General features: G+C 31.2%; 1 protein-coding gene across 1 annotated transcript; it reads left to right on the forward strand.

Moving 5' to 3' along the window:
- The first annotated feature begins 2552 nt into the window (after positions 1-2552).
- Positions 2553-4780, forward strand: LOC109795201 (uncharacterized). Its single transcript, XM_020354639.3, has 4 exons — positions 2553-2772; positions 3374-3451; positions 3608-3641; positions 4437-4780. The coding sequence occupies exons 1-4, from the start codon at positions 2704-2706 to the stop codon at positions 4616-4618; spliced, it is 363 nt and encodes a 120-aa protein (XP_020210228.2). The 5' UTR covers positions 2553-2703; the 3' UTR covers positions 4619-4780.
- Positions 4781-14285: the final 9505 nt, after the last annotated feature.

A 14285-nucleotide genomic window follows, 5' to 3' on the forward strand; every position in this document is an offset into this window, starting at 1 on the left:
ATTTTGATCACCGGAATTGGCCATTTCGGATTAATTTGTTATGAGAAATTTTTGAATTTGGAATGACTCGTTCTGGATTTGAAGTTAACTCATAACAACCTGGATCAAAACGGTCCGTTCTAGATTGGGAACACCCCATTTTGACCTAGGGTTTCTAGGCCATTTTAGAAGCTTGGAACGACCCGTTCCAGATTAGGATTTATCATGTTAATACCTTTCGCCTTGTCTTCTTTCAGGGGTGTGACTTATAGGCTTGTGAAATAACATTCCTTAATCGCTTTCTAGTCAATGTGCACTATAAGAACCCTTCTCGACTCAAAAGAAAACTTTATTGACAGATGTGGTGTTAATACTATCACCTCAAGTGCATTTAGAAATGGTCATCCTAAGAGTACATTGTAGGATGTGTTTACCATATACTTTGACTTGCACATCTATATACTCCTTTCCATATCAAAATAAAAACGAGTAAATAGGTTAATGTCGCCATGAGCGTTCACCTTCTTCCTGGAGAAACCAGCCAAAGACTCATTGTAAGGTATCAACTCTCTCTCAAATACCCCTAATTGTTAAAAATTCTTTTAGTAAAGAATATCAACCAAACTTTCTTAGTCAATGAGTGTTTTCTAAACGATGTCTCAACACTGATGACCATGGCCCCATGGGATCTTCTTGCATAGATGGAATGTGCTTAATTAATAGTTAAATTACAAGAATTAATTTTAGTGTTGTGACATAAGAATATTAGCCAGCCAATAAAATTGGTACATTTGGGGTTCGAGGTGGAATAAGAAACAAAAGAAGAATTGCATAAATCGATTCACGAGAGTGCTATTTGGTATTGACTAATCAGAAAGGATTCCCATACTGCTTGGTTTGTACAAAAGACAAGGTAACGCATTGGAGAGAAGTTAGTGTATGGTGTTTCTTTCTTCATCTATCGTTTTCTATGCGTTATTAGTTACACTCAACATGAGCTATTCGGAAGCTGCATGTGAATGCACATGTGAGACTGCCACATGGTTTTTCTCTATCATTCACATGGATGAACTTCATCATTCGCTGGTATTAAGACAAAAGTAATTTAATGTTTCTTTTCTCGTTTTATGCCTGGCATCTTTAATTGAGTAAAATTCTCTAACTTGAACTTTAGCTTTTTTTTAACCTCTACATTTTTGTTATCATTTCATTATGCTTTATCTTAGGCGAATAGAACATAGTTTTTTTCAAACAAATTAATATATGACTAAACTTAAACGACTAATTCTCCAACATACTAAGATTTAAGAAATAGTTTGAGCTCTTCTAACAAGTTAATTTCTTTTTTAATATATATGAAACAAAGGTCAAATATTTGATCACATGTTTAAAGAACAAGTTTTTCTATCAATTATAAACTATAACAAAATTTATTATTACCGACAATTATTTAATAATAATAAACTAATTATCTTTATTTTATTATTTAATAAAAATATTAATGACTAATATAAAATGGTCACTAAAAATGTATTTATATTATATCAAAATTTATTATTAGCAACAATTATTTATTGGGAAAAATTTAAATCTCACATCGACTAGAAATAAGATAATTAAAAAAGTATACAAATAGATGATAATTCTCACCTTAATTACAAATTTGTTTTGTAGGGTTGAGTTAGATCTATAACTTACTATTCTAAGTTAGTATCAGATTACTCACCATTACCAAATTCAATAGTCCCTAAACTTGAAGGGTGTATTGGAAAAAATCTAAATTACATCGACTATTGATAAATAATTAATTAGGAAATAAGAAAATTAAAGAATATATAAATAGAAGACAACTCTCATCTTACAAGTCTCACGTCGACTAAAAATAAGATAATTAAAAAGTATTTGTATTCATCTTACAAGTCCCACATCGACTATAAAGTAAAAAATGTTACAAAAAGTTATATACTTTTTTTGATCATTTTAGGAGCTTTTACCAGCATTCAGAATAATTGCTGCTAAATATTTTAGCGACACTGCATATAATGACTAATGTAAAAATACCAATAAAAATTTTTGTAGTAATTTTTATTGCCACTAAAATCATATTAAATACTACTAAAAATTTATTTTATTATAGTGATATCACACTGATAATAATCACGAACTAATTACTTTGATGAGTCGATCTTAACTATTTATTTAAAAGGTTTGATAAACGAAATAAATAGATAAAATATTCGCCACAAAAGTTCTTATGTAAATCATGATCAGCTACGTACCAACTCTAATATTTAGACATTCACTTAAGGATGGATTTTCTTCTATTGAAGGTGTTAAAACCTTTGGGCGTATAAAATCACGCTCCAAGTTTCCCTAACTCATGTTTCTCTCTCTAACAAGCACGAACATATCAATAATGATATCAATAATGATGTTTATGTCGAGTTACAAAAAAAGACGGGTCAGAGAGGGCAAATTAATAGGCAAGAATATATGATTGTGTAGAATCCGCAATGGTCATAATGAAAAAATGGCTGTATCTTCGCTACCTAAGCCGATTGCCAACATAGCGCCACATTTCATGTAAAAAATAGACAAAGTCTTACCCAAATGCCTATAAGTAAGCAACTCAACCGTACTTGGAAACCAGACTTCTGTTACTTCACATTACCATTCTTTCACATAACTTATCCCTTCGATAGTGAAAGTGTGCACCCGTGAGCAATGGCCACAAACTTGAGCATCTCTATCTTCTGCCTAGTTTCAATGCTTCTTCTTCTTGTGGAGAGCCATGTAAGATAACATCATTCCTATAACTCCCTCTCATGCACACACACACTCTAATCCACGGTTTTAAATTGCATTTGCTGTGTAATTCTTTAATCATAATTTGGTTTATTAATCATAATTTGGTTTGACAAGCATGAATAATGCTGAGATACAATCAAGTCTTATATAGTTAAAGATGAACATAGATTTGTAAATATAAATGTCTCTGTTGATAAGAGAATATTTTAATGGTGATCAAAAACAAAATTATGATACTTAAGTTCAAAATGAATAATATTTTACTAATGTAAAATTATGTGTGTGGAAATCCTTCTAGAACAAATAATAATAAAAAAAACAAGTATTATTTTGTATGGAGTTGATGCATATTGTTAGAGAAAAAAGAAAATTCTTCCCTTTTCTTGTTCTGCTAGCACTATTCCCATGGCATGTTTTTACTTTCTTACTCTATTTATCTTATGGTGTGAACCTTCTTTCTTTAAATATATGAATCACAAGAATTAAATGTTCTTTTTATTACCCTTCTTGTTGGCTGCATTTGAATGAATTATTAGACCAATGCATATATTTTATAAATAGCATACACTAACACTGACACCTTCAGACTGAGATTGATGCTGCTACCATTGAGACCCCAGCTTCCGCTCCCGCTCCTGCACCAGTTAAACAGCCAAGCAAAAAGGTAATGCTTTTATCATATTCTGTTTTTTTTTTTTTTTAACAAATTCGCATATATAAAGCTAAATTTTATGAACATTAAAGTTAACAATCTTCGTAGACAGTGTACAAATTTGCACTTTTCTTGCGTTGATTTCGTCTTTGTTTTCTTGAGTTTCAGGATGGCACTACTGAAGGTAGTCTTCAACCACAAGGTATGAATAAATGCACCACAACTATGCTTATAAATAAAAGCTAGAGAACATGATATTTTCGAAAAAATATTGAAAGGATTGAAGGCCAGTAGAACTGGGAATTTTCATGCCCCGACCCGTCTGACGCACCCGACTCGTTCAAAGAGACTTTTGACAGTTTGGATTCAATAAATTACACTCGGTGTATTTTAAAAATAACTTTAGGTTACCTTTTAAGGGTATGTTTGGAACCGGTTGAATTTAACCAACTAAAGTTAAAAAAGAACTTACAAACTTTTATTTTTTCTACGTTAAAATATGTATTATTTTTTTTTTGTTGAACGTAGTTTTAAATTAAAATTTAAAACACACTAAATCATTTTAGAGTGTGTTTGATTAGTCATTCACACACATTCCAATTCCAATGTACTCAAATAGAAAAATATGAGTGTGGATGGATTGAGTTCAACGTACGTTTAGCTATTCTAAACGGTAAAACAAACATGTACTTAATATTCAGTCAGATGTCTTGTATTTAACATTTATTTTTGAATATATAGTTATATAAGAATAATACAAGTTCTTAATTTAATAAATAACATTTTATCTGATATGATATTATGTTTATATCAATATTATTTATCTTAAAATATACTGTCAAAATAAATATATAATGCAGCTAGTCGGGGTGACATAATATCATATCCTATATGTTGATCGAGTTAGATTTTAAGTTTACAGAATTGAAATATAATATCCTATTTGTAAAGGTATAAGAAAACTCATTTCCTTTTAAAATGGTGTATGAAATTGCAGATTGCAGTCCTCGTTGTGCGGACAGATGCTCGAAGACACAATACAAGAAGCCGTGTTTGTTCTTCTGCCAAAAGTGCTGTGCCAAATGCTTGTGTGTGCCACCTGGAACTTATGGCAACAAGGAGGTCTGCCCTTGCTACAACAACTGGAAGACCAAAAGGGGAGGCCCCAAATGCCCCTAAATGTTGGAACTTTCACAATCTATGTTCCTAGTTAGATTCAGTTCTGCCACTTGTATATATCATTGCAACATCTAGTTCTCCTTGATTTTGATTATGTTGGTGTATGCCATTGCTCATTTTAGATTTGTTCTCAAGGAATAAAAGGAAATTTTCCTCTTAAAATTAATTTCATTCTTCCTTTTAATTTTCCACTTAGGTTTAGATTGTAATCACAAATCACAGTCGACGTGTTTCGGTTAAGGCTTTCTCATTTACTAATACTGCAGATCTTATGATGTGGACTACGTTCGTTGCAATTTAAATTGTGCACAACTTAACACAATTATATTAGATTTTTATGAATTATTGTCTTTTTTTAATAAAAAGGTTAGAAATGATAAGCAATACTATTGGAACAAGACATCCCAAGGATGTTAGCTTATCAATCATTTGCAATATCCCCGATATAAAATAAAATAATAAATAACAAGAAACAACAAAGATCATACATTAGTGCAAGGGAGACATTTCATGCATATGGATGTTTTGGACTTTTTATGTCGATCGGCTTAGGATGTGATATACATCTTGGTGATATAAAATGACCATACATTCTATGACATGTCCACAACCAACATAGAATGTTTACTTTTTATGTAAGGTGTGGTCAATGCTCATCATAGTAAGGATACAAAATATGGTTATATGGAACTCTAATACTCACATTCTATGACGACTATTGATGTTACCTATCATAGAATGTGACACATTCTATAGAGGGTGTGATAATATTCGTCATAGAATGTGAATATTTTATGATGGGTAATTCCACACTTATTATGGAATGTTACCCATCATATAATGTGTCATATTCTATAATGGATAACATCGCACCAATTATAGACTATATCACATTTTAGGATGGGTGTTACCCACCATTAGATGTGGATTTTTTTTAAATACAAATCATTTTTTGTAGTTTGCCACACCTACATAACAACTATATATTCAAGTACATTCCAAGCAGTTCAAATCAACATATTATTGTCTATTTCAATACAAATGTATATAATATACAATATTTATAATTTAAATGGAAACAATGTATAAATTAAACTTCTCATAACTATCTGATGGTAGAGGCCTAGCCAAAGGGACCCACCACTAGGGCTATGGCTAGGAGGATGTAGGAGGACTAGGCCTGTACAAAGGTTAGCGGGCAAAAGCTTCTCTTAAGTTAGGCTACTATTTAAAGCCCAATATTTTACCTTATTTTTGGCCTTATAGTGTAGGACTTACGGGCCTTGTATTTCTTGGGCTAAGTATTGTAGGTTTTTGTTGGGCCTTAGGATTGAAATTGTTCATTTGGACCTTGACACACATTTGAATTAGAAGAACATATGGTCGACCATGTGGTTAGGCGCACATGAACTCCTAAATTCAAATGCAAATGTGCATCACATGGCATTTAAATGCATCAATTCAAATCCTAGATATAAGTGCACATGGGAGCACATGGGGGAGGGAAGGTTCACACACCAATTTGAATTTCAAATTCAAATTGGCATGTCAAACCACCTTAGTTAACTAATCTTGGTTCATTTTGAACCTTGGTCAAGTTAGCATCTCCTATAAGCCATTTAGATCTATTTAAGGCCTTCTCCATATTTGTATGTGCCACTTTTGAGTCTTATAAGCATTCATATTCTTAATTCTCTCTTTTCTCTCTCAAAAGTTTCATTCGAGAATCACTCTCTTTAAGTACTTCCAACAAGGAAACCTTCCTTGTGGAGTATAGTACATTTACTTACTTCTCATTCTCTAGGAGACTTGGCGCACCACATACACTTCATCTTTTCATTCCATTAGGTCCAATTTGTTGGAATTCAGCAAGGAAGATTCAAGTGGGTTCGAGGAGCTACAATGGAGGATTCATCTATCATTCTTCATTAGAGGTTCCATCAATTTGGTATCTAGAGCCATGATTGTCTTCCTTGCAATTTTTTTCATTTCACCAATTCAATTTGTCTTAATTCTTCTTGGTTGTCTTGAGTGAATGTATGTTGAACAGATCTAAATTCTTGCATGATATTTGATAGATCTATTTCTTATCTTGAAAATGTTGGTTCACAAAAATTGTTCAATCTATAAATTTTAAACCAATTCTTGTTACACCTCTAGGATCCATGCTTAACACGATACATTTTGAAATTGTTTGAGTTTTATTCATCATTTGCTTCGATCAAATTGATAGTTGATGCATGATTTTGATGTTTTAGATCTTTTCAAGTTGTCTAGAAGTCATGTATAGTCCTCATATATATCATGATATCCTAGTTGTGCTTGCTTGATCTATAAAATTGAATCACATATGTCTATCTCCTTCTTTTTTGCCAAACCTATCACTTACTTTGAATGATTTTGAATTTCAAATTTGAGTTCATATTCACTATTATATCATTAATGAATTCCTTAGAGTTAGGTTTTCACTGTGTTTTTAGGTCATCAATAAATTTCTTGTTGAATCTAAATTGTTTAAATTGTTGTGGCTCCAAAATATTTGAATTCAAGAACTTGTGATTTGAATTTTGAAATTCAAATTTTGATAGTGTAGTGCATGGGTGTGATTCAAGTGGCTGAGGTTGGTTACACTTAGCATGTGCACACAGATCTAATCGAAAGAAATCACACAATTTCAAATTTTGAATTCAAATACTACAAGTTGCCATTTCACCTTTAAAAAAATATTTGAATCAAATTTTTTAGTAACAATAGTAAAAGGCCGAGAGCTCCTTTTGAAGAAAAGAAAAGAAATATTTGAAGAATTATATATATATATATATATATATATATATATATATATATAAGTAAAGATAAAAAAGAAAAGGCCAAAAAGAAAAAAGAGTTGAAATTAAATGTCACTCAAATTTGAAATTAAAATTTGCAACTAGTTTCACAAAGACAATTTCTCTTAATTATTTAAATCTTTCCTTTAGTATTGTTCATCTATTATAGATCTTTTCTAGAACATTCTTTTGTGTTATAGCTTTCTTAAATTGCCTTAATTCTAGTTTTTCATGTTTGAACTTCTTTGAGTTTGTCATATCAATTCCTATTTTGAGTTTAGCTTTTCTAATTAGCTTTTGTTGACTTTTTTTCTAAATTTTCTCTTATATATGATGAAGGCATGGGTTAAGGAAAAAGAAAGGTCCACCATTTATAGATTCTTAAGTGATCTTAGTCTTAAGATAAGAGATAAGTTAGAACTCCTACCTTATATGGACTTAAATGACTTAGTCCAACTTTATATTAAGGTGGAGCAACAACTTTTAAGGAAACATTTTTTTCAAAAAAGAATATTTCCACTTTAATTTTTATCCCAATAAAGACTACAAGACGTAGGGAAGTTCTTCAAAGAACTATCCTAAGATGGATCTAATGGAAATCTTATGGAGTAACTGGATTGATGTGGTTTCTCCTTCAAGTTCCTTCCTAGATCTTTTGCTTCTTGACACGCCTCAAGTTTCTTCAAGTTCTCCAATAGAGGAAGTGACCTTTGGTTTCACCTTAGAAGGTGAGGAGTTTTCTTCAAGCGGTGTCACTTCAAGGTAGAAGATAAACCACTTCAACGCTCACCACACTCTTAGGAAGAGAATAAAAGAATTAGAATTAAATCAAAGATAGAATTTAGACTTTTGAGAGAGAGATATTAGAGAGAAAATCTCAGCCAAAGCTCTATAAATGCATCAAAAGTTCCAACAAAACAGACAAAACTATAATATATAGAGTTTAGTTGGCTTATAGTGTAAGCTAGACTAACCATGGTTAGCTATCTTGTATTTAAGCTAACTAACTTTATTTAAATGTCTACAAGTCTAGTTAGTTGTCTAGAAATTTATGGAGCAAGCTAAACTAATCCTAATTTAAGAATAACCTAGGTTAGCTTAAGTTAACTCCAACTACCTAACCTGATCATTACAACTACAAAACTAATTATTACTTTTAACAAGTTTGTTGAGATCTCACTATTAAAGTCATGTGACTTAATTTGTTGCTTGGATGGCAAGCTTGGCATGGTTTAGATGTCCAAACTACTTGCATGAGCAAGTGGATTTAGGCCATCCAAGCCTAAATAAGTTTTACAAGACTTTTCTAGTTACACCTTCCCTAATCTGCTAATTACACCCTCATTCATACCAACTCTAAACTCATTCTCTTTCCCTTAGTTCAACTTCTCTATTTGGCTTAACAAGAAAATATCTACCTTCTAGCCCTCCCTAATCTCAGCTATTAGGATATTGGTCATTCTCAAGGTTTGCAATCTAATACTTCTAGGGGTTAAATCAAAAGCCAAACTAAAGTCTTTAAATTCTTCTAACAAATTGAGCTCTTTAACTATTAAAGCAAACACCTGAAGGAATTTCCTACTTAAGGCATCAGCCACTACATTGGCCTTACCGAGGTGATAACTAAGTTCAAAATCATATTCCTTAAGAAATTCTAACCACTTTCTTTGTCTCATGTTAAGCTCTTTTTGGTCAAAATGTACTTAAGGTTTTTTATGGTCACTAAACACCTCAAATCTAGATCCAAATAGGTAATGCCTCCATAAATTTAACACAAAAACTATTACAACTAACTCTAGGTTATGGCTAGGGTAGTTTTGTTCATGGATTTTCAATTGCTTAGATGCATAAGCCACTACATTTCCCTTTTTTTCATAAGCATTCCTCCTAAACCCATCTTAGATGTATTGCAATGCACTACAAAGGTCTCAATAGGGTCATGTAACACTAAAATAGGTGCACTAGTTAGTCTACTCTTAAGCTCTTGAAAGTTCTTCTCACACTTAGAGTCCCACACAAAAGGTTGGTTCTTGCTAGTTAACTTGGTCAAAGGCAAGGCTAACTTAGAAAAATCTTTTATAAACCCCCTATAATACCCAGCTAGTCCATGAAGACTCCTAATCTCAAAAATTGATTTAGGTGTTTTCCACTCTAAAACAACTTCTACATTAGAAGGGCTTATAACTATCTCTCCATCAGACATCACATGTCCTAAGAAGCTTACACTATCTAGCAACCACCATTCATGTGAATAATGGCGATTCAAACCGCCATTATAAACAATAAAAAATGCCATTATTTAGTCATTTTTTTGTAGTGTTTGCAACACTACTCTATGATGCTCGATATGCTCGTCCTAAGTCTTAGAATATATAAGGATGTCATATGTGAAGACTATTACAAATCTGTCAAGGTATGGGTAAAAGATCCTATTCATGTAATCCATGAATACTCCGAGTGCATTAGTCACACCGAAAAACATAATTAAATACTCATAGTGTCCATAGTGGGTCCTAAAAATAGTCTTTGGAATATGATCAAACTTCACTCGAATCTGGTGGTAAAGTGAACTCATATCTATCTTTTTAAACACACAAGCCCCAACTAGTTGGTCCATAAGGTCGTCTTAGGCAGAGGATATTTTCTTAATAGTAACCTTATTAAGTTGGTAGTAGCCTACATACAATCTCATGTTCCCATCTTTTTTCTTCACTAGCAACACAGGTGCTTCCCAAGGTGATACACTCGATCTAATGAACTATTTCTCTTGATGCTCTTCTATTTGTTTCTTAAGTCTATCTAACTTTCTAATGGACATCTTATAGGGGGCTATAGATATGGGTGTAGTACTAGGTACTAAGTTTATGGATAACTTAGTCTCTCAAGTGGTAAGTTAGACATGTCTTTAGGAAAAATATCAATTAAAGACAAAAAATTGGTCATTAAATTTTAGCTGAGGGACCAACTCTCGCAGTTGAGCGAGCTTAGCTCTTTGTTTCATCAAAGTTTGATCTCACTAAGCGAGTAAGCAATAATTTTTCTGTGTCTATTTTAGGTAAGCAAGAATCTCATGGCTAAGCGAAAATGGCACGACTGTAACTATACTTTGAATTTGCTTTGTGTGCCAAACCTTCTTTTTTTTGCCTTTTAGTGAGCTGAAGTGTGTCTAATACACCTCTAAAGTGGGTTAACTATAAACTTGACCCCTTCATTTATAAAATCTTTTGGAAGTCATTGAGAGAGATAGTTATCTCTTGAGAGAATTCTTCTTTTGGTTCTTATCAAAGGGATAAACCTTTGTGGCAAATCTTTGTTGACTCACAAATCTGCTCGGACTGTGGCATCCATCTATTTCTTTTCTATTTCACATTCTTCCAATTTTGTTGCACATTACATTTTTTCATTCGTACGGAATGATAATGCATTTGTCAAACGATCAAAATGCTTCTTTCTATGAATTGGATCGTACCAAGGAGTCCCTCATTATACATATAAAAAAAACAAGCTTACGAGCTGAAGTGCTAGCCTGCCTTGTCCTACCATTTAGCCAAGGAGACTAGTGGACTACAATGCTTGACCCGTATATCTTGTGTCATAAGTGCTTAATTCATATCATTAAGCTAGAGATTTAGTTGTTTGAATGAGATGATATCAATTGACCAGATAAAAATAATGTATCTGATTATGATAATTCAAGATTTTAGTATATAATTATGTAAAAATTGTTCTTTCATTAGTCGTTAGGAATTAATTGTCTATAATTTTACTTTATAATAATGAGAAGAAGGTCCAATGTAAATGAGAAACGGAAGTACAATTTGACCTGACCGAGCTTATCGGTTCAATAGCATATTCTAATTTGTTTAAGAGAAGCATAATAAATACGGGAAAGAAAAGGGAAGAAAAATCCAACTTATTTGACCCTTAAATAGCAATTATTCATCTTATAAAAGGGACTTAATTAACTAATAACAAACAGTAACTTGAACATAATCCTAGCATATTCAGTTTTCTACACAGCCTCCTCGGGAGTTGCTAACCGAGAGTCTGGTAATCTTTTTCAATGATGAGCAGCTTTCTATGGAATAGTATTTTGTTCTTTCTTCACTTTTTCGTGTTTCCTTTATTTATCTTAAATCATAGGTGGTTATTCAAAAAAAAAAAAGAAACAATGATACATCCTCCAAAATTTCTAATCGAAAGAATCTCTGAACTTTTAAAATTTTAAAATATTGAATTTAAAAGAAAATGTTTTAAATAAAATTGTAGACAGGTGTGAATTGTTTATCGGATCAAAAGATGATTCAGGTGAATGGTTTTGAAAGATATAGAAAAACTCTTAATTCAAATATATGTTGAAAACGTTAAATATTATCTGCGGCTAGTAAAGTCTAAAGGTTGAACCATGAACCAACACAACCATCAAATGTTCTCTTCTTTGTCTTTTCTTTTCGTTTCTTGAGTTAATCAATTCTACACAGCTGCGTTCACTTACAGCGTCTTCAGTTTAACATCCATAAAGCTAAAAGAGAATAGAGCAATGTGAAGATGAATAATAAAGAATAAGTAGTAAATTTGATCTCTAAAAAGCGTTGCCATATCATTATCTTAAATTAAGAAAATATTAAACAAGTTTTAATATTAAACCAGTATTTTAACAAGTTTAATGTATAGACTAAATATTTATTCTATATAACTAACTAAGATTTATAATAAATAATATATACAAATAAATATTATGTTTGAATATATAAATTATATTTAAAATTTATATAAACAAATACTTTTAAATATATAAATTATATTTTAGATTTATGATAAATAATTTATATTATTATATAATATTATATTACTTATAGATAATTTATTTAAAATATTAAAATTTAAGTTATAAATAATTATGATATATAAAAATTGAATTAATTAAAAAAAAATTTAAAATCTCTAAAATTTGAGACTCCTAAAAACACTCTCATATAAAATAGACAGTCATATTTAATAATTGCCTATTATCATTTTGATCTTAATTTGAATATATACACCAGTATTATATATAAAATGTGTTTTTTTTTTAACTTTAGATTAATTAATATGTTAATATAATTATCAATTTATTCATTTATTTATATATCAATTTGTACGTATATATACATATTTGACATTTTTGTTAATTTAATTTAAAGACTAATATAACAATATTGTATAATTTTACAAACAAATTAACAAAAAAAAAAGAGGGACCATTAATTTCGTTTTAGGGTTTCAAACTTCATGACATGACCTTTTGCAAATTTCAATTCATTATAGCTGTATTTGAAAAACGTTAGGTTGAATGTAACTCAGATTTTTTTTTTTTTTAATCTAGATATACTTGTTTCTCTATTTTGAGGAAAGCGTGGATGGCCATTTGATATCTAGTAATCCTTGGACGATAAACAGGATAATTTACTAAGAACGTAATCAAACTTCTTGCCACAGGGTTGCATAAGTAAGCATACATCAAAGGAAGAAGACAAATTAAGAATCATTAGATAATCTTCCGTTTTATATTCATTCTCCATAAATAAAACAAAAACAAAAAAAGTGAAGAAAAATATTCTACGGATACTCACTTGGAAAAGAGCAAAGCAAATTGAGGGGTTGTTCTTCCCTTAATTTACACTGTGTACGAAACATGAAAATATCAAATATAAATATATCAATGTATAATTGCATTGGGCAACGTCACAATTCAAAAATCATCACTCTTCTTTTCTTCCAACGAAAGGGCCCAAGAAAGTGGCTTCATTGAGTGCGTGGATAATTTCTTGTCAAATGGTGATTGCGTTTTCGGTTTTAAAACAACGGCATGGCTAGGGGGAGGAACTTTGATCATGGGTGTACGTTGTTGTCGTTGTTGGTTGGTTTCTTCTTTTGGGGTTTGCATGGGAACCACCGTTGGTTTGGCAGAAGCAGTTTCCGAAGTGGAAGGAGAAGGGTGTGGACGAGGGTAGAAGAAATCTGTTGGGAAAAAGTTGTATTGTTGAAGGCCAGCCATCGATGTGTTTGTTGGGTTGATCTCAGAAATCAGAGATGAATCTCAAATAGATAGAGAGAGAGAGAACTCTTAACAAATCTGAAATCTGAGACCCGAGATATTCTAAATTTGTTTCGACACCGGCTCGTGTGGGTGTTAATTTATAGAGATACAAGGTTGGGATTCAAGGGGAAGTTTCTTGACCTATAAGTTCGGGATCACCAAGTGTCTTCTATCTCATTTACAGTTATTTACTTTGTCACATGCATTTAAATTTTAAAATTTATGAAAAATTTTGATAATTTCTTTTTATATCTTTTAACTTCTTATCTAATTTATTATTTTTATAATATTTATCTATAAAAAAATAAATTTTATTGTTTTAAAAATAAATTATCAATAATTAAAAATAATCTCATTCTTTTATCATAAAGAAAAAATTTTATTAAAGAAGATAATAAATGGAACAAGAGAGATATATCGAAGAGTTGGAATAATATATAAAAGATCCTATATTTGAATCTTGATGTCGTCAATGTAATTTTAGTGGATAAAAAAAGAGTTATACCATGTATCTAACACTTACATCACAAAAAATTAGAACAAAGAAGAAAAAAAGCATTCATCACAACACTTGAAACAACTTAGTATTTTATTTTTTTTGGTGAATTACAAGGAAAAGAATATGAAACTAATTAAAAAAAATTGGGAAAAAAGTTTGAGTTATATCAACTCTTAACGCACTTAAAATACAATTAGGGGTCACATTGTATTCATGATACTGCCAAGGCGACTCCATCGCTTCCTTAGCCGACTTAGCCTCCCG

Source organism: Cajanus cajan, chromosome 7 (genome assembly GCF_000230855.2).
Source record: "Cajanus cajan strain Asha chromosome 7, NIPB_CcT2T_4, whole genome shotgun sequence".
Classification (NCBI taxonomy): Eukaryota; Viridiplantae; Streptophyta; class Magnoliopsida; order Fabales; family Fabaceae; genus Cajanus; species Cajanus cajan.